The 20,348-nt window shown below is 36.1% G+C and overlaps 1 protein-coding gene and 1 long non-coding RNA gene across 2 annotated transcripts; both read left to right on the forward strand.

The window, feature by feature from the left end:
* The first annotated feature begins 7,094 nt into the window (after positions 1-7,094).
* Positions 7,095-8,566, forward strand: LOC140169338 (uncharacterized). Its single transcript, XR_011861367.1, has 4 exons — positions 7,095-7,193; positions 7,541-7,628; positions 8,101-8,177; positions 8,530-8,566. It is a non-coding gene; the product is annotated as an uncharacterized lncRNA (long non-coding RNA).
* A 923-nt stretch (positions 8,567-9,489) lies between these two features.
* Positions 9,490-16,398, forward strand: LOC140168875 (receptor-type tyrosine-protein phosphatase epsilon-like). Its single transcript, XM_072192217.1, has 6 exons — positions 9,490-9,498; positions 12,733-12,893; positions 13,768-13,903; positions 14,126-14,275; positions 15,551-15,650; positions 16,298-16,398. The coding sequence occupies exons 1-6, from the start codon at positions 9,490-9,492 to the stop codon at positions 16,396-16,398; spliced, it is 657 nt and encodes a 218-aa protein (XP_072048318.1).
* Positions 16,399-20,348: the final 3,950 nt, after the last annotated feature.

Here is a 20,348-nt window from a genome sequence, read left to right on the forward strand (position 1 = left end):
ATTACATTACAACTTTTGTAGTTCCAGATAACGTACCGGGTCTTTCAGTCACCCAAGTTGAAAACCAATCTGATCAACTTACAGTTGAATGGAATTCCGTCATATGTGCAGAGAACTATACAGTGCAATACATGTCAATCTCATTTGATCAATGTGACGATGAAAGTGGACCAGTGATAACATTTTGGGAAGGAACCGATACATCGATTATCATATATGGTTTACAAGCTTACTCAACTTATGAAATTATTGTCTTGTCAAACAATTTTCTCGGCCAAGGGACGAGTAGAGCAACCCAGACCACATTTATTGCAGGTATTTACTTTATGCCTAAACCCTTTCTATTCTTAATTATAAAAATTATAAAAATTATAAAAATTATAAAAATTATAAAAAATAATCTATGAGTTTCAGAAACGTTATCACATCGACCCTATTTCATTAATGGACAAATACATTATTCCAAATCTAAAATACATTTTGTTAAACCTTGTAGTTTATAACAGGGTTTAAGTTGAAACTGGTAACGTCTGTGACATCCCAGAGAATGCAGTAATAGTGATGTATATAAAAAAAAACTTGTCTTTCAGTTCCATCTGAAACACCAAAAAATGTACGCAATTCTCATAATACAAACACCTCTCTAGCATTTGAATGGGACAATGTGCCATGTGGACATAGAGGAGGACCAAACGTTTTCAAATATGCACTCAGTGATGAACAAGGCAATCCTGTGCACACCGGGTCTACACCTGATATGGTGGCTTATTTCTCCGATTTGGAGCCCTGCGCGAAATACAGCTTTGTGGTAAAGGCTTCTAATGACGCTGGTGATGGGAATTATTCGTCGCCTATTAATGTGGAAACTGACGTTGGAGGTATTCTATAATACGCGATTATTAACGTTTGTATTAATAAACTCAACACCTAAGCTTTATGTAATTAGCTTAGAAATAATATTAATGAGAAATGGATGGTTACCTATATACTATACCAATAATGCCAAACATGATGGGCATTCTTTACAACGCCCACAATTTTACCAATTTGGTAACAAGAAATTGGATGGTGAACCCTTTTTCTTCTTTATAATGCAATATTTCATATGCACTTTTCCTTTCCATTTTTAGCCCTAGGACCAGTAAAGAATTTCGCCATTCAAAGTATTGCACCAGACTCTCTTAGCTTGTCATGGGAGCCTCAGAATGAAAGTGCGTGCCAAGCGAATACTTATACAACTGAGTATGAGTTATTGGTGAGAGACCAATGTGAAACACTACCTGACCCAAACCGTATTGTGTTTGGTAGTTTCCCTGCAACTAGCATTACAATCACTGGCTTAAATCCTCACTCTACGTATCAAGTATTCGTGTATCCTGTAAATGACTTCGGTGACGGTGATGAATCAGCGTTAATGGAAAATACCGGTGAATCGGGTAAGATTTATTTGTTTACAATGGCAGCATGTAAATGAGGCGTTACAAAAAGGGTACGTACCTTTTTTGGGATACGCTGTAGAATTGTTAAAAGTTCCTTTCTTTAACATTACCAAGTACTAAATATCGTGCCAAATCTACATATGACGAGAATATTTAAATAGCCATTTGATTATCATGCGCAAACCTCATTTTGCATTCTGCCGGTAATAACTAAAAAAAAAAAATATTATCTAATTTTAACAAAACAATTTTTTTTCTATTGTATTATTAACTAGCACCATCTAAACCGCCACAAAATATAGAAGCTACAATAATCAGCAAGGATTCTATAACATACTCATGGGAACAGCCACAGTGTGGATCCCGGAATGGAGTCATTCTTCGCTACTTTTACACGCATTCATCTGGAAAATCAGAATCAACAGAGTCAACCTCTCACACATTTGAAGGTTTAAATCCATGCACAGAATATAACCTTACCATTGCTGCTGCTACTGATGCGGGAACAGGGCCTTTTGACTTTGTGGTAGATACAACAGGGAATGAAGGTTTGTTTTGATCGCCTTTAAAATAATTTTTTTGTTTTTCATATACAGTTTTTCTTTCATTTTAAAGTAATACAACTTGCGCATCTTCATCGCGTCTATTATAACCTCATGGGCACAGCAAACACCGAAGTGTTTCTTAAAAATGTAGTACTGGGTAAACGTTTTAATAGCATTTAAATGTCGGGTAATATAAAGGTCATGCGAACGTTTTAAAACTTATCTTTTTTGTATGAAAAACCTGCAACATTTTTCAAATCTTGTCAAAATGTTATAGTTAAATATTTTGGCAAAGACTATTAGGCAACACTTAAATGTAAATTGTCCTATTTTGAAAGAAATATCTGAGAGCTGGATTAAACACATTTTTAATGTTTCAGCATGAAAATTTAGGATTATATACGACTCATGGCTATTATTCAATAACATTTAAAAGTGACTATGTCGATCTCCCTTTCTCATCCTCTCCTTACATTATTTTTCTCTAGTTCCGTATGCACCAAACGATTTGAGACAAGAAGAGCAGTTACTGGAGGAAATGAAAGTCAGATGGAACGAACCAATTCCAGTATATTGTGAGATAACTAAATACATGGTATGCTCAGATTGGTGCATAAGTCCTCTTCACATATTTCGCTTTTGTATTTTCATAAAACGTATTTTATGAGATGTTGGTAATCTTGGTAAAAAGCACATTGGATGGCACGTTCTTTGTTTTCGATGAGCATGAAAAGACGTAGGTTCACACTGACTTTGAAATTTAATTAAACCAAGGCGGGTATATTATCAAAGATACTCGAATTCACATCCGAATGTCGTCTTTGCATTAGCACTTTTATTTGACTAGTCGTAGTGCGAAATGCAATTTTGCATAATTATAGGCAATTTTGAAACATACATTTTTGTAGGAGGTTTTGAAAGGTCATGGTCAAATATACATTTGGTGTTCCCTGCCCAGCGACGGTATAAATATCATTAATTCAAAACTATTTGTTTTTAGGTAACAAGACGAGCAGTACGCAAACCATATGATGACGAGTTTCAACCTAGTCCCGATCCAGAGGAGACTTTCGATTTGACACCAAATGAAAACCAGTACAACTTTGTTGGTCTGCAACCGTCTACTGAATATGAAATTCAAGTGTGCGCGTATACTGATGCTGGGAAGGGCGAATTTGCTGTGCAGAAATTTTACACGAAACCGGCAAATAACGAAGAATGTAAGAAATGAAGTATTGCTTAAGAAGACTAGCTTTTCCCTTTGCCTTGGTGTGGTTATTCCACTAAGCCTGCACTGTTTATGCCTGTTGCATTTTATGCACAGAAATTGAGATTGCATGATGACCCTTATTACATAACTGCATGAAGATCATAAAATTAGAATAAAATTGTCCCATTGTTTTCTTAAAAACAATATTATTGTAGGTTTTGTCATACAATTAGCCCTCTTAAGATAGGAAAATGGTTTTAAGTTACTACCACTACCACTCCTTTCATATACATATATGGCTGCTTCGTATGTCGAAGCACTCAAAGCGTAAATACAGATTTTGTCTGAAACTTTGTCCATTTGATTAAATGTTTCAATTTAGATTTAACACCCATTTTATATCTCATTTATTTTACAGACTTGGGTCTACCATTAGATACGCCACTGATTTCAGGATCAAGTAGTACATCCGTGACGATCATAATACCTATGAATACGAACCCGGCGACGTACCTTACGTAACAATATGATAAACAAATAATTAAAATGTTGTAATATATACTATAATACTGGTAGTCTGTATGTCTGTGAGTCTGTCTGTCCGCCCTTATTCTCGTAAGTGACAAGTCCCATGGCCCGCAAACTTGGTGGGTAGGTGCCACTTAGTCTGAGCCAGAACACGTTTGCATTTGTTTTGTCATCGGAGGTCAAAGGTCTGGTAAAAATTAAAGTTGGTGCGACCAGGCTGTAACTCGGGGATAAGGATCCCTGAACACGTATGGAGTATGAAACCGCAAAGGTCATCCGGGTCAAAGGTCAGGTCAAATTTAAAGTTTCTGCGATGAGGTTGTAACTTGGGGATAATGATCCCCTACACTTGGGGATTATGAAACAGCAAAGGTCATCTGAGGTCAAAGGTCAGGTCAAATTCAAAGTTACTCCGATTAGACTGTAACTCGGGGATAATGATCCCTGACACATGGGGAGTATAAAATCACAAATGTCATCCGAGGTCAAAGGTCAGGTCAAATATAAAGTTGCTGTTATTTCGTAATGAGAAGTTGGTTTATTTAATCCCATTCTACTTTTCAATAAGTGTTGTAATTTAATATGGCATGGATTTGTTTTCAGTGAATACCAAATTCTTGTTGAGCAACCAAACGCAGACGCTAGTATCCTTGGTCCCGATTTCCGTCATAAAACATACATTGCTGGCAAAGTTGACATTAATGATGTGAAAGACACTGATATAGACTTTACAGTCGGAGGCGGAGAAGAAGATAGCTCTAACCCACCTTTGCAAAGTGGTGTCAAATACCTTATATACATCGCCAGCTGCAGCGCCATTAATGAAACGGTGAGTTGAAATTTATGACGTAAACTAAAAACGCTGCAAAAATATAGATTAGTATACTTTTAATTAACGTTACCGGGAAGGGTGAGAAGGTGGGAAACGTTGTTCAAAGTTTGACAACGTGTCATAACTGAAAACCAAGTATCATATTAGGCGTAGGGTATTATAGTTGAAATCCATACACACGCTATGGAAGACATGACCCAGCAAACACAAAACGTTTTCTATATACTCGTACATCATTCGCAAAAAGCTTATTAAAGGTTGTCAGAAAGCGTTTAAATGTTGGGTTATATAAAAGGTATATAAAGGGCATAAAACGTCTTCATAACATTAAAACACATTTTGTTTGCTAACCTATTGCAAATATTTTAACATAATGTTATTTAAGTGTTGACAAAATATTTGGCCAAAAATGTTTGCAAAAGATAGTTTACTATCACAGTTTGAAACATTTCTACACTATTGTTGTAGTGTGTTTTCATACAAAACGTTTTAAAACGTTTTCATGACCTTTATATAACCCGACATTTAATGTTATTAAAACGTTTTTACCAAACCTGAAATATAAGTTATATAAACGTGTTTAAAACGTGTTTGTGTTTGCTGGGACCTTATCTTTCACATAGGGAGAGTGAATTACAAATGGGGTTACTTGAATGGTTGACTCCAATTGCAATTTTTACAGTTAAGTGAACCAGATAATCAAATAAGCCCATATATACCTGTAAATGTCCATGTATTTTGAAGTTTTTCATTTTGTTGTCCACAGGAAGCTGGTTGTATTTGGTCCGCAGGGTTGTCTGTTGGTATGATTTCTTTATCCCTAGACTATACTTATATGAATATATATTTTTCTTTTTTAGATACTGTATTAGCATCAGGCTATACACTAAACATCAAAGAAGTTTTGTTTATTTTTTGTTATTTAAATAAAGTAAGCAAAGCAAAGAATAGAAATAATATTACTCGTTTTTTGACACAGTTCTTTTATGATTGGTTGTTGAACAGGGAAGAAGGACACCATTGATCCATGGATATACATTATACCGATCATTGCAGCTGTCATAATCGTCATTCTGCTACTTGTGTTTCTTAACAGAAGGTGAGAAGGTTTTACTACTTGAAGTAGCCAAAAATAATGGTTTAAATGTTAATTCAGTGGGTAAACAGTCCGCTTGGCAGAAAGCTTTTGATGTCGAAAAATGTCATAGACGACGACAGGGAACTGACCGTGTCCAAAGATCAAGACAGTTGAGAAGATAACATAAAAAGTTAGCTTATCTTGTAAAATTGTAAATGAAATCGATATACTATCATGTTATATTTATAACTATTCAAAATTCTTCTTCTCAACAGGCGTACCGGTACTCTTAAATTTGTAGACCCACCTACAGACGATATTGTACTACATTATAACTCAACAATGGTGGATGGTAAGCAGTCGTTATGTCAAAATTCACATCTGCAAATCTTTACATGTACCACCAGCACTCTCTGAAACTTTAACCACAACATTACAAACAATAAAAAACAATGCAAATAAGAGCAACAGCCAGGTTGAGAACCAGACAAAGGAGTTAAGGCTTTTTTGCTCTCAAGCATCGAAATCGAGCAATAATCACTCAAGTTCTTTCGGAAATCGAAACTATATGTGACCTGTCACGGCCAACGAGCCGTAAATTCCTCCCCCGGTCAAAATTGTTTTATTTCGTATTTAGAAAATATACATCATAAGCTTTAAAATGGTATATTATTTGACTTCAAACGATATCCAGTAGCGGGGTTATGGTTTGTTGAACTTTGCTCCTTCAACAAAATGGTAGCTATTTTCGTTTCTACGTGTGTCTCTTTTTCCACATTGCTGGCAATAAATATCAAACAGTCGTGATTGGCAGCCATATCAAGTCAACGAGGTTCCAGAAAGTTCTCTCATTGTTAATTGTTGGTTATACATACCTATACAAAATACAATGCCTGGTAACCCACCATTTGAACAGGATTTAGCCAAAGCAAACAAAGACCAGAGCTATTAAAAATTCTATTGCCATCTAAGGTAGAAGCTTATTATCCTTTTCAATAATAGGATTATTGATTGGTGTTTATGACTATCAACATGAGACAGATATCGCGCCAGCTTAAGTTACCAATGCATACGACCTTCGTACACATTTTACACTGTAACTCAAAATACAATTAAGGGAATTTACGGCTCATTCAAGCTGTACGGTCAGATATGACAGAGAACTCAAGAAAGACTTATAATACAGCTTTTCTTATTTAAAGAAGATTATTTTTCATCGCATGCTCGTTCCATCTTTACTTGACCTATCTATTAAGTGCATTGGCCCCATAGCAAACACGATTTTAAATTTTATACTCAATCCCAACAATATATCTTGCAGACTAACTATTTCATAGTTAATGAGTGTAATTTGGGCTTTAAACTAGATTATTGATCGTTTTACATTATTTGTGCTGAAGGTTTGACATCGATTCCTGAACATTTAACTGAACCAACAAGTAGAGATGACGCTTCACGTAAACGGGCTGACACTCCTGGACCTGTTAACATTACAGAACTAAAGGAATATGTCAGACGTAAGAAGGAGAAGGAAGATTATACCTTTAAGAATGATTATACGGTAAGAAAACCGAAAAAATATTCTTGCGCCAAATAAGAGTTGGGCACTCTTCATAAAATTACTTTTTGAATGACACCAAATCAGGTTTGCCCCTCGGACAGTATATGACCCAATACGATGTCTAGAGTCGTTTAAATCATAACATTGACTAGTCCTGCTTTCCAGAGATTGTCCTTTGCCTCATACAACCTGGTGACACGTGTTATGCTAGAAACAGTTTTTAGTCGGTGTATGACTGAATGAGTCCAGCATATTTATAAAAATAAAAAATGATTGTTATTGAACTTAGAATACCTTTTGTATTTCAGTAGCGTAATGGTAAATGTTTTTAATTTGTTTATTTTTAGATGCTGCCACAAGGAATTTTGTTTCCGTATGAAGCCTCCCAGAAACCGAAAAACCGTAAAAAGAACCGCTACACAAATATCGTCACATGTAAGAAAGATCACTGTTTTGGTTGAATCTAAATTTGGCCATTTAATTTGTTGTCTTCGTGGATGTGCTTAAAGAATGACTAGCTAGATATGCAACACCCCAAAACACCTTCCTCCATCACCCCACATATATACCTCTCCCAATCACAACACACCCATACATACTCCTTCAGTTCTAAATTTTATTTTAAGGTTTTCGCTGTTATTATTATTTTTTTATTTTTAAGAATGTCCTAAATGTTAATCTAAAGAAATTATATTTAGTGTAAAGGACATATATATATATATATATTCAAGTCCTAGAGTTTTGTCATCTAAAAAAAAACACTCAAAATATGACTTAGGCATTGAAAGACTACTAATGCAATTTAAAGTAGGTAATGTTATTTATTTTTTCAAAACAAATATTGCAGTTTTATTCACTCAGTGTTCAACTTATTCTCAGCTGTCAATTTATTTTCTGAATTTTGCAGATGACCATTCACGTGTGAAATTAACGGTCCAGGGTGATGATCCGGATTCAGATTATATTAATGCAAGCTATATTGATGTAAGTTTAGACGAATGAAGGTGTTTTGTCATTTTTTGTGTCATTTGTATTAGCATAATGAGAAAAATAACTCATCGTCAATGATTTGGCATAATGTCGAATTATGTAATTCAAGGTTTTTCACTCTAAAAATCATCATCATCATCATCATCATCATCATCATCATCATCATCATCATCATCATCATCATCATCATCATCATCATCATCATCATCACCACCATCATCATCAGCAGCAGCAGCAGCAGCACCATAAGTGTTACGAGAAAAATAAAAGACTTATGTAATAACATCATAACTTGAGTACTAAGAAAACAATGACAATAATTAAATTATTGTGTTGTTGAATGCAGGGATACAAGCAGCCGCAGAAGTACATAGCAAGTCAAGGTATATTTATTTATCCCCTACAGATGTTATTAGACCATTTTGCTTTGATAGTAAATTAACTTTATCAAAAAAATAAATTAAGTTCAGATTATACTGTACGTGATACTTTATAGTACTAAATCATAATGGAAATTTCAGATCACAGATTATTTGTTGATCAATTATATTATAAAATTGGTCAAATGCATTTCATATGTTTATACAAATTCTAGTAGAATGCTTCCAATATGATAATGTTTTTGCATCTTCTAGAATGTTCAGTTAGCTTAAGATACGGAACAGAAAGCACAATCGAGGACGGTTCATACTAATTTAAAATCATTTAATCGGATTTCACTTACTGTCCCCTTTTCACACTGTTCTGACTCCATATCTAATAACCTCTCACTCAGGTCCCAATTCAGTCTCAATAGCGGATTTCTGGAGGATGGTCTGGGAACACACAATAAGTAAAATCGTCATGGTAACAAACTTGACAGAAAGTGGTAAAGTAAGTAAACTTGAAAGCATCTAAAATCGAACTGGTCTCAGTCTTTTTTGTCTTTGTATTGACCTTTGTGCTAAATTCTAGAGCGTTTATGGTGTTAGATGGTGTCATCATCGCACATCTTTACTGCGCAATTCAACAATGTTCAATGTGCGCATGTACTAAAAAGGTTAACTGTCTAACGCAATAATATAAGTTCCATGTACGTAAAAGAAGAACAGATGATTAATTGTGTTTTTAAATGATGGAGTGTCCCAGGTCAAAGAAGAAATAAAACAACAAACAAGTTTCTGTGTACCGCCATTCTAACATATTCTTCCTTTTTTAGATAAAATGTCATAAATATTGGCCGGACAAGACAGAGAAGTACGGTGATATTTTGGTCACCTTTCAAAAGCAGGAGGTGTTTGTCGACTACACACTTCGATATTTTACGATGGTTGCTGTAAGTAATACGATGGTTGGGTTAATTGAAGAGGATTTCACAGGTGATAAGCAATTTCACACGGGATGGGAGATCCGCATTAATACGAACATCTGAGATGCGGATTAATTACTCTTGTGCGCGCAGACGCATCGTGACATGTGAGCCATATTCGCACACTACGCGATCATTTTCCAGAAGCGGATCCGATTGTCATGTAGAATAATATTTATGCGCATCCCGGGAGTGATGCAGTTTTATAACCTCACGTAACGTCGCCCATTATTTCGTATCACTTCGAAAGTGACCGTATGCACGTGAAGTTGCATACTAACGTTTTTTGTTACCAGGGGTATGCGGATTCCGAATTCGAATGGGGATTAAATTTTAAAATGCATGATCAAGTTATGCAATATCACAAGTTATTCCGTTAATTCCAAGGAGTAATAAAGTCGAGGGTCATATATCTCTAGAATGCCTAATTAAAGGTATTGGCCAAATTAGGTCAAAGGGTAAAATCAAAATTGTAGGCCTACAAGGTAACATTTCCAAAATGATCCAATTACACTTAAAAGAGTCTCAACTTATCTATCTTGACAAAAGAAAATGTATAGTATACTATATCTACGGAGTCTAGATTTAATGTTATGATCTATGAACTGTCAATGTTACATAGGGATGTTGATTCGAGAATATGATGACTTCTGATATCTCAAATTATACATTACGCATCCTGGAGATACATGGACATTGACTTTGTTATTCCTTAGGACCAGACAAACAACTTTTGGTAATTTATAGCTTGATCAAAGCATTTTCAAATTTAATCCCCCGTGTGGCCTTTGACCACTTGTTCAATTTGTAGACTCTGAATTACAACACATTTCGCCATACTACATTCTAGAAACGCTTGCTGTTAGAATAAGAAAAATTGTAATGCTAATTTTTGCACATTCTAGCGTGGTTACCGTTTTGAATATTAACTGCACATCATATCGTTATGAATTCGGCAGAGTGACGAATCGAGAATTTTGAACAAATTGAGTTTTTGTATGCTTATGATTATGTTTCAGGTTATCTTTTATTTCCACCAAAAATTAATGGTAAATCTTACTCACCGACGTAGTTATTGAAATTTTGATTTGGACGAATCGCGCCTAAGTGCGATAAAAGAATTCGGCAGAGAGACGAATCGTATACTTAGCTGTACAAACCATGTTGATCTATAGTATTGTATAGCGGGAAACCCCGAATTTTCAATATTACATGTCCTATACTAATATATTTGATACCAACGTATAGCTGTAGGTATCCTCTATCTAGTGATACCAAAATAAGTACAAACTATCCCTACGTGATATTGCTGTTCTTTAATAATGTGAGTGCGCGCCCGTGAAATTTGAAAATCCCGGAAAATCATACGCAAAATATAGGCCAATATTGTTATTTTTGCTTTAAAATCCTCGAGTTTTTGCTAAATATTAAAGGGATGACTGTTTTATACTTATATAGCAAGATAAGTCTACACAGCCTTAGGACATCCAGTAATTTCTACACAAAAGCCCCAAATCAAGAATGCGTGCTATGGTTTACACGTAGTTGAATGCGTATTCGACCTCTCTCTGCGCAGTGGTAGAGACATTTTGGATACAGCATAAAGCCGAATAGCTGTTAAAACGCGTTTTGTGGGATATATCGATTATTTCAGAACATGCAAGTATTGCCAATAATTCATGTACATTCACTTCTGTAATATACATTTCAAATGAGTGCTTACGAATGTTCTAAATTTTTAGAAGGACCAATGGAATGGTAGCAAGATTTTCAAACGCCGTTTTCTCAGAACAGCAATTTTGCGTATTCGGCACTCTGCCGTGTTCATAACGATATATAACGATTCGTGATACCCAATTTTGGCACATTTGTGACCGTACACCACGAATGAGCCGTAAATGTCCTCAATTGTATTCTGAGTTACAGTGTAAAATGGGCATGAAGGTCATATTCATAGGTATTTCAATTTGGTGCTACGTGTATCTCATTAAATGAGGTACACGTAGCACCAAATTGAGGTACCTATGAATACACTGTAACTCAGAATACAATTGAGGACATTTACGGCTCATTCGTGGTGTACGGTCACATTTGATGTCGTTTATGAGGCAGAGAATTTTATTTCAATTTTATATACGCCAAAATATATTTTTTAATTGAGCGAGAATGACGATAGAAAAAACCGTGAAAATTCCATGTAAGAATGACATTAGACCCAACCAATGATTACTGTTTCGTTTTTATGGTAATCTAATGTTTTATTTCCTGAAATAAAATTAGGGGTCGAATGTGGATTTATTGTATAAATGATGAAAACATCGACGTGTATACAAGAAGCTACAAGAAAAATGGTAGGCCACGCCACACCGACATACTTACGGCGAGCACGCACGTGCGATTCAAAATCGATATAATGTATGAAAAGACTATTGTGCGTAGGCTCATTTATTGTATATTATCAACAATTGAGCGCTATTAATACACAAATTTCCAAAATATGGTACGTTTTCTGTCTTTGCTTGTCACGTGGTATGTTGAAGTAATGAAGTTGCGATTATATTTTAAAATTTTCATCATGACACCATCAAGCCTTTACGGACGAGTGGTCTAAGGCGCTGGTGTTATGTCAATACTGTATAGTACTGCTCAGTGCAGCGCGCAGCGTGGGTTCGAACTCCGCCGGCGCCTCTGCAAAAAATATATATATATATTTTTTTTTTAATTTCATATTATGTTAGGGAAATGTGGCTGGGAGAATGTATGTATGGCGAAGAGTGGTGTGACTCTGAATCTACACACACTCCTCTAATGCTTGAAGCAAAAATGCCATTAGTACACAACTTCACGGTTACACGATTGTGTGCGTTTAGCTTATCATTTGTTCACTTTTAATAACAATTTAATTTAATAACAATATGCATGATATGGGATCCCTTATAATGTATCATCTCTAACGACTGACTACAGCGTATCTATAGTTCATGAGCTAAGACAAATTGAGTAAGTGGTTACCAAATACAAATGATGTTTCTCCCGAAATACACTGGAAACCACGTTCTAGACTAATTATACTACAAATGCTGCTTTAAAATCCAAAGTATATCTTTATCATTCAAGTGATATAATAACAAATAGATGACACAACATAGCCGATTTCTGAAAACCTAAATTTTTAACGTTCGTTGAATACTTTTTCAATAGAATTCTGGTGATGAATCTCAAACACTCGAAGTCTGTCAATTTCATTATACCACGTGGCCAGATTTCTCGGTTCCAGATAATGGCTCCGCATTTCTCAACTTTGTCAAAATCGTTAACAACTACAGAATTGAAGATATGCAACCAACAATAGTACACTGCAGGTTTGTTATAAAAACAAATAAAACCGTAGCCCTATCTGAACGTGGTTGGTTACACGACAAGATTCCTATTGGGTCGCCTGCATATTTACATAGTCGGTAAGGTACTTGGCTGGTACTGTGCAGTTCATTTGCAGTAGTAGCATTGGTACTGTGTTGGTACTCTGTGTGTACCAGTCAGGTACATTGGCGACGGTGTACCTGTGCAGGCGTTCACAATACGAATCTTGTAGTGTATATTTTACACGTTATGGAGTCATATAGGAACAGCGTACTACGCGATCAGCATTTATTCATTCATTCATTCATTCATTCATTCATTCATTCATTCTTTCTTTCTTTCATTCATTCATTCATTCATTCATTCATTCATTCATTCATTCATTCATTCATTCATTCATTCTTTCATTCATTCGTTTATTATTGTATTCATTTATTCATATTCATTCTTATTTATTAGGCACAAATCAAAACAATAGAACAAAAATATATCAACACAATAAAAAGTTATACATTCATCAAAATTGACACCAAAATACCGAATTGCTAGGATGACCCATAAAGTTTACCTTCCAGTGTAGACTTAATTTTAATGGGGTAACACAAAAAGATCAAAAATGATGCTTGAAAAAAAAGACAAAACAAAGGCAAGGAGGAAAGGAGCAAGCTACACAAATTCAGCAGACTCATGGGACATAGCAATTCTAGCCAGCAGAGCGAACAGTAATTGTACGCGTCTGGTTGTAGCTATATTACTGCTAAAGTCTGCTGCCCTGACTTCCCAGTCTTAATTATTCCCTTAAAACAACATCAATATGATGTTTAACTTTCTACAACCCCAATCATGCCAAATAAGACAATTTTTTTCTTATTTCAGTGCTGGTGTTGGACGTACAGGTACTTTTATTGCCATAGAGTCCTTAATGAAACAAGCAAATGACGAGAAGCAGATTGACGTATTTAAGTTCGTTTCTGATATGAGAAATAATCGAATGCAGATGATTCAAACTGCTGTAAGTTTGTGGAATCCAGCAAAATATTATTAATAATGCATATTCATTCCATTGGTTAAATAAGATATGAAAAACAATACCAGTGGTAACTGTTGAATCCGAACAATTGACCACATTCTTAAAACAAAATTTAAGAACTAAAAATACTAAAATATGTCGTAAAACTGTTAAAATTGCAAAGTATTATGATTTTTAAAACCTATACCTGTTCCAATGTTCTAGGAGCAATACCAGTTTATCTTTGAGGCACTTGTTGAATACGTTATGTTTGGCGATACTTCAATTCCTGTATCTGGCTTCCATGAAACATTCAGACAACTCAAGATTCGTGATTCCGAAACGAACCAATCTGGATTAGATATTCAATTCACGGTAAGGATCATAGTAACTACGATTATGTGCAATTCATCGAGAACGTTAAGCCTTTATCCGTTGGACACCGATGGGCTATTTCAGTTGAAATCCATATACCACTTAAGGAATACAAGACCTTATTCCCCATGCAGTTGGTGTTGTTTTCAATTGAAATGCGATAGCCCCATTGATTAATAACACATAGATTGGTATATTCCATGCCTGTGATCTCTAAGCGTAATTGAATTCAGCGGATACCGTAACAACGTTCAGACTTGGCGACATCGGCCATCTTATAGGCAAAGTTTCTTTTGTGTACGCTCGCGCTATTTGCGCCATTTTTGAGTTCGCTTACATCACGCAAACCTGACTTAGCGTCGACACCACAGGCAACATGCCACCATTCCGGGGTATGGGTAGCCCAGTAGATGCCTCACAATAAGTTTTCGTAGTCCATGGGCGTGGTTTAGCATTGATGTCGTCTATGACACAATATTGGCCGCGTCGTCGCGGAACACACTTGTCGATCGATGCGCACCTATATAGCGCGTTGTAGAGCGTATCACGCGAACCCGATCGCATTATTCGCAATCTGGTAAACAATCTGGTGAAGTTCTGCGCCGGCATCCGCCACCATCAAATGCTGGATCTAACTATCACACCTAATACACATAACACGATAAATGATAGTAAACGTGACATATAGTGCGCTATGCACAGGTAAGACGCCTAGACGTTTGACCCACAAGCCTCATGACACTTTACAGGTTGTCGCTGACCAATACGGCCCCACATCATTCCATAAAAACAAACATTTATATATGTATTTTCGCAATATGGAGATCGAGTTTTGTTTTAGGAGTAATTTTAACACATAAAATTCAGAAGCATAATAATGCTCAAAAGAGTTTTCTCCCAGAGATTTTGTTTGAGCCAGATAATTCAATACATATACTGATTTATCCAGTAACATTAAAAATATTTCACAGTTATAAATAATCTGATGGATTAGGACAAATCCATTTAAAGTCCACACTCCCTGAGTGATTTTGGACAGATCTTACAGAGGGGAGTATGAATGTCAAACAGAATTAGCAGATTAACCATCCCAATTTGAACCTCGCCCTCCCTCTGAGGAAGATCCAGTTTGTCATTTGGTTAGAAAGTGTATAAATTCAAATGGAGCTGCCTAACGTGTTCATTTTATTTGAAATTTATACTCTCTTGTGGAAGCTATCTTCCACAGGAGTAGAATTGATCTGGTATAGCCCATTTTTTTTGTTATATCAATAGAATCTAGAAGAAGTAAGCTTGTTACCGAAACCAGAAGAATGCAAGGCAGGAGCAACTGATGAGAACATTAACAAAAATAGATTTAGAAGTATAATACCAGGTACGTTTGTTCTATGATAATTTTCTGATTCGTTGCCAGCCTCTAATTGTGAATTTAGCTTTACCTCAGGATCGAAATAGTTAAAAAGGTTTAATTACAAACTCACTGGAACCTGGATTCTATAATATTAACGCTATTACGATAAGATTGTTGTCTCCTCTGCCGTCAGTTTAATTCCGCTCGCTTTCCACAATTTGTGTGAAGTGAGCGAAATCGAACTGGCGACGGAGGAGACCTTTCGTAGATATGCCTTAAGTACAATGAATGTTGCATAGGTAAATCGTCGTGACTATAATAGCGAGTGCGTCTACATAGGCATTACCCACGAGATTACGAGATTACTGCCCACCACGATCTTATCCACAAGTTACTTACGATATTCTGATCATGGCTATTGTATTCCCTTGCAATAAAACAAACGCTACAAAGTAGCATTGTAAGTGAGTTACAATTGTATGTGCATTAATTATTGTAATTGTAAAAAACCGCCACTATTTGGCCATAGACCATTTAAAACATGGTCTATGATTTGGCAGATGAATACACAACAATGGCTACTGAAGAACACTCTTTGTAATACTTATGTTGTCTTTCTTTCGTCACTCTCTCCCTCATTATGTTTTTTACCTGTACTATTTTGATTGCAGCTGATGAAAATAGACCATCATTGATGACAGAAGGTGGTGACAACAGTACTGATTACATCAACGCAACATTTATTCATGTAAATATCAATTTACACTCATGATTGTGTCAATGTTTGATAATTGGGCTATTCCAGTTGAAATCCAAACACCCTCTCTGTAAGACATAACCTTAATCGTTCGCACAGGTGGTGGTAACTGAAATTGCAATACATACTCCCTGTTTGGAAGATTAAGGGCAAGTCTTACATAGGGATGTATCATGGATATCAAATGGAATAGCCTAATTATGTAACATGGTTACTGCATGGCATGCCAATCCTCGTCATTACCACCGCATAATGACGAATTCTAAATATTAATAAACCGTTCCTCATAATGGCTAAAAGGCAACTTCATCGACTTTTTTCTGTTCAAAGCCGTTTTGTCATTATCGCTACCCAATCAACTAATTTCGTAGAGCAACTGTTTATAGTAATATGGTGTTCATCATTATGGGAAAATCAGGACGCACTCACTGTTACATTGCTCTATTCTAACATTCTATATATCACTTCTCTGGCTCTTTGTGTGGCCTTAAATATTGTTCCTTCTGCTATCTTGTGTGAACATGAATTGTTTTTTCCTAATTACCAGTTTATGATATTATGTTGCTATTTCATCAACAGAGTTACCGTACCAAGGACGTCTTCCTCACCACTCAGATGCCTCTACCTAATACTGTATGTGACATGTGGAGAATGGTTTACGACTACAAGTGCAATACCATCGTCATGCTAAACCAGATGGATTCTGCAGATAAGGTACCTACATAACCACAGGGATCGGTGTAACACTGCCTCATGTCCATTTGTTGACGAAAGATATATTTTTTGAAAATAATTGGCTTTCCGTTGATTGTGTTGATTTCCAGCCCCATTAGAACAACAGACCAGTTACATTATATACAGAACATGAAAGACGTTTAATGTGATTTAAGTCCAATCTATCATTCCATCTATTGTTGTTTCGAATGCTATCTTAGATGGCAAAGACATGAACCCTTCAGACAGAGATAATCTGCTATCTACGATAGCATTCGAAACAACAATAGATGGAAAGATAGATTGGACTGATGTTTCTCTTGTAGACACTTGGTCAATATTGGCCAAACAAAGGACACTCTATGACATTCGGACCATTGACCGTTGAATGTACGCTTCAATACAAATTGGACAAAGATACCATCACGAGAGAATTTGTACTGAAAAATGAGACACAGGTAGGATTCGACATTACTTTATTAATACATCTTTTCATTATGTAAGCAATATAATTATATAATTACAGCCAAAACGCATTAGGTATATTTAGAAAAGAACACTAATCATAATTATTACTTGTGCGTGCAAATGTTGCCTTTCACTCTTTTATGTACGATTTTTTTTCTCTATTCCTTGTTCTTCTATTTCGAATTCTCTATGCAGCATCTTACGTTTTTACTGATGTTTCTATCATTATACATTTGCCTTGTAGGAAGAACGCAAGATAACTCAATTTGCTTTAAACAACTGGTCTAACGATGGCAAAAAGCTTCCCAACAAGAAATGTATAGGAAACCTGGCTATGAGGGTTAAAGATGGAATGAAGAATACAAGTGACGAGCGTGTGGCGGTCCACTGCATGTGAGTTAACATCTTTTCCTAGTTATTACACTATGCCATAGTCGATTTTTGATGTAGGAAAACTGTGTTATTAAGGGTATACGATGTAATGTTGCTCGAAGTAGCAGAAAAAAGTAGTTCACAACATTTTGCGAATGGTAGTAAGCTTTAGCAAAAATTGCATTGCTCAATTCATAGCGAGCGTCTAAAGAATTAAAATATCACAGATATACTTTTGTAGGTCCTGTGGTTCTTGAGTTATGTTGTAAGGAGGGCTGAATCAACAGCACTTTTGTAAAACGTACATAAATCATTAACAATAAATTAAGCACGTGTTCAAAGTATATGATTTGTAGAATGAACTTTTGAAAAACATCAAAGTGTTATTTTTCAGTAATACCTATGATTCAGATAATGAAAATCTCGTATACCTTTAATCATGATGAACGGATTCAGTTGACTCGAAATTATAGAGGAGTTTATACAAACGTATGTTATCGAATGCAACATAGGGTCAATACGCCTATTCTCGGTCACACGCCTATTCTCGGTCAGTTAGCGTTTTGAACAACCGCTGACGATCGTTGCTTTAATTTCAGCCGTGTCTTCCGAACGAATCATTTAGCCGTACCGGTGCTGCAGGGTTTGGTGACTTTTTAATATCACGGCAGCACAGTTCACCTCAAATGATAGATTTTGAGATTGTATGGTGACCTGAAATATCAGCTGAGTGACATATTAAGACACGTAAAACACCCCAACCCCGAACCCTATACACACCCACCCCCACCCCCACATACACACCCCACCTACCCCAAACCTACACAACACAAACCAACATGCACGCAAACATGCACTTATATAAATATTTGAACCAGAACATCAATGTTTGCCTAGATATGCTTGATATTAAAAACAAAATTAAAAAATGGAGCTTAATTAATTTTGAAAATAGAAAAAAAATTGAAGCCAGTGCCATAAAAACACCCACCCTACGCATTGTTGTGAAAAATCTCATTTTCCACTAGTGTATGGACTGGCCACTTCCAATCATGATCTAATGAAACCTAGGTTTGCTTTCAAATAATACTAGAAAGTTAGAACAATCAATTAGCTACATAGTCATACCAAATTAAATTCATTATTATAAGTAAAAGTTGAGTTATGGGAATTTATATCTCCCCTACCCCTTAATTTTGCCCTATTTTTTGTGATTTTATGTGATTATACGTCCATATATAAAATGACCTGTAAAAAAAGTGTTACCACAATTTGAGACCACTACCCACTTAGCAGTGATCTAGAGGGTCTATACTAACAGCCTATGGTGTCAAACCTTGTATGTAGTGGGGGTAAACGAACTCCTTATTTAGGGCCTTGTGTGTTAGGGCCTTGTGTGTTCTTGCTCCTGGACTAGTCGGGCGTGCCACCGCATTCCGCTGTGCGCTCCCACAAAATAGGACCGCCTCGGACCCCGATCGGATGATACGAAAATTGTTGCCAATACACCGTTTTGAAAGGATCGCTCCTTGTCAATATATCTGAGAATACTGCACACGTATTTTATTATGGGTTTAAGTTATCAAAACCGCATCATACCGATCAACCAGGCTTCCAAAAGAGAGTGACCGAGAATAGGTATAGACAAACTATACGGTGACCGAGAATAGGAGTTTAGTGACCGAGAATAGGAGTTGTCGCCAACTTTGACCTTTTGACCTTATACTTCCAATACAAGTTCAATGGAAGATGTCATGCAGGGTATGTTAAACGGGGTGTTGTGTGGAATGCACGTTCCCATATAGCTAACTTTTATAATCATTTACGCAAGAAATAGAGCGGGTTGTTTCTTAAGTGACCGAGAATAGGCGTATTTACCCTACCTTGGCATAATTATAATGAGGGTTCATTTATTGAAGAATTATGATTTTGGGGTCTAGTAGTTTATTGATCGCGAAATCTCGAGTAAAATCGCGTGGAGAGCTAGCACACAGAAAACAGAGCGAGTACGGTGACTGTCAAGATCAGATGTGGAAAATCTATCAATTGCGCACAGGAATTTTATGTATAAATGTAATAGCCAGCAGAGTATGCAGAATGGGCAAGTGGACTACGCAAAAGTCAGAAATACATATCACATTCTACTTTCTTTGAAGTCAAAACTTCAGCTACGCCTTTTTCTAGGTCAGGTCAACCTGATGATTGCTTGATACCCCGAGCTTGATACATCCGACAAAAAACGTATTATATCCAATATTAATTTTGATGACGTACCTTTGCGTAACGTAAGCATTGTTTTGTTCTTCATCCTACATTATTGTTTTAGTGACGGTATGAGTGTGAGTAGTACATTTGTCGCAATTGTATCAGCATTAGAACGATATGACGCTGAAAACAGTGTGGACATCTTC

Source organism: Amphiura filiformis, chromosome 1 (genome assembly GCF_039555335.1).
Source record: "Amphiura filiformis chromosome 1, Afil_fr2py, whole genome shotgun sequence".
Classification (NCBI taxonomy): Eukaryota; Metazoa; Echinodermata; class Ophiuroidea; order Amphilepidida; family Amphiuridae; genus Amphiura; species Amphiura filiformis.

Bases quoted from the DNA above. Each gene is read 5' to 3' on its own strand.
- LOC140168875 (XM_072192217.1), top strand. The intron at 13,904-14,125 runs GTAAGTTTGTGG...CCAATGTTCTAG, and splicing joins TGCAGATGATTCAAACTGCT to GAGCAATACCAGTTTATCTT. The intron at 14,276-15,550 runs GTAAGGATCATA...TTATATCAATAG, and splicing joins GATTAGATATTCAATTCACG to AATCTAGAAGAAGTAAGCTT.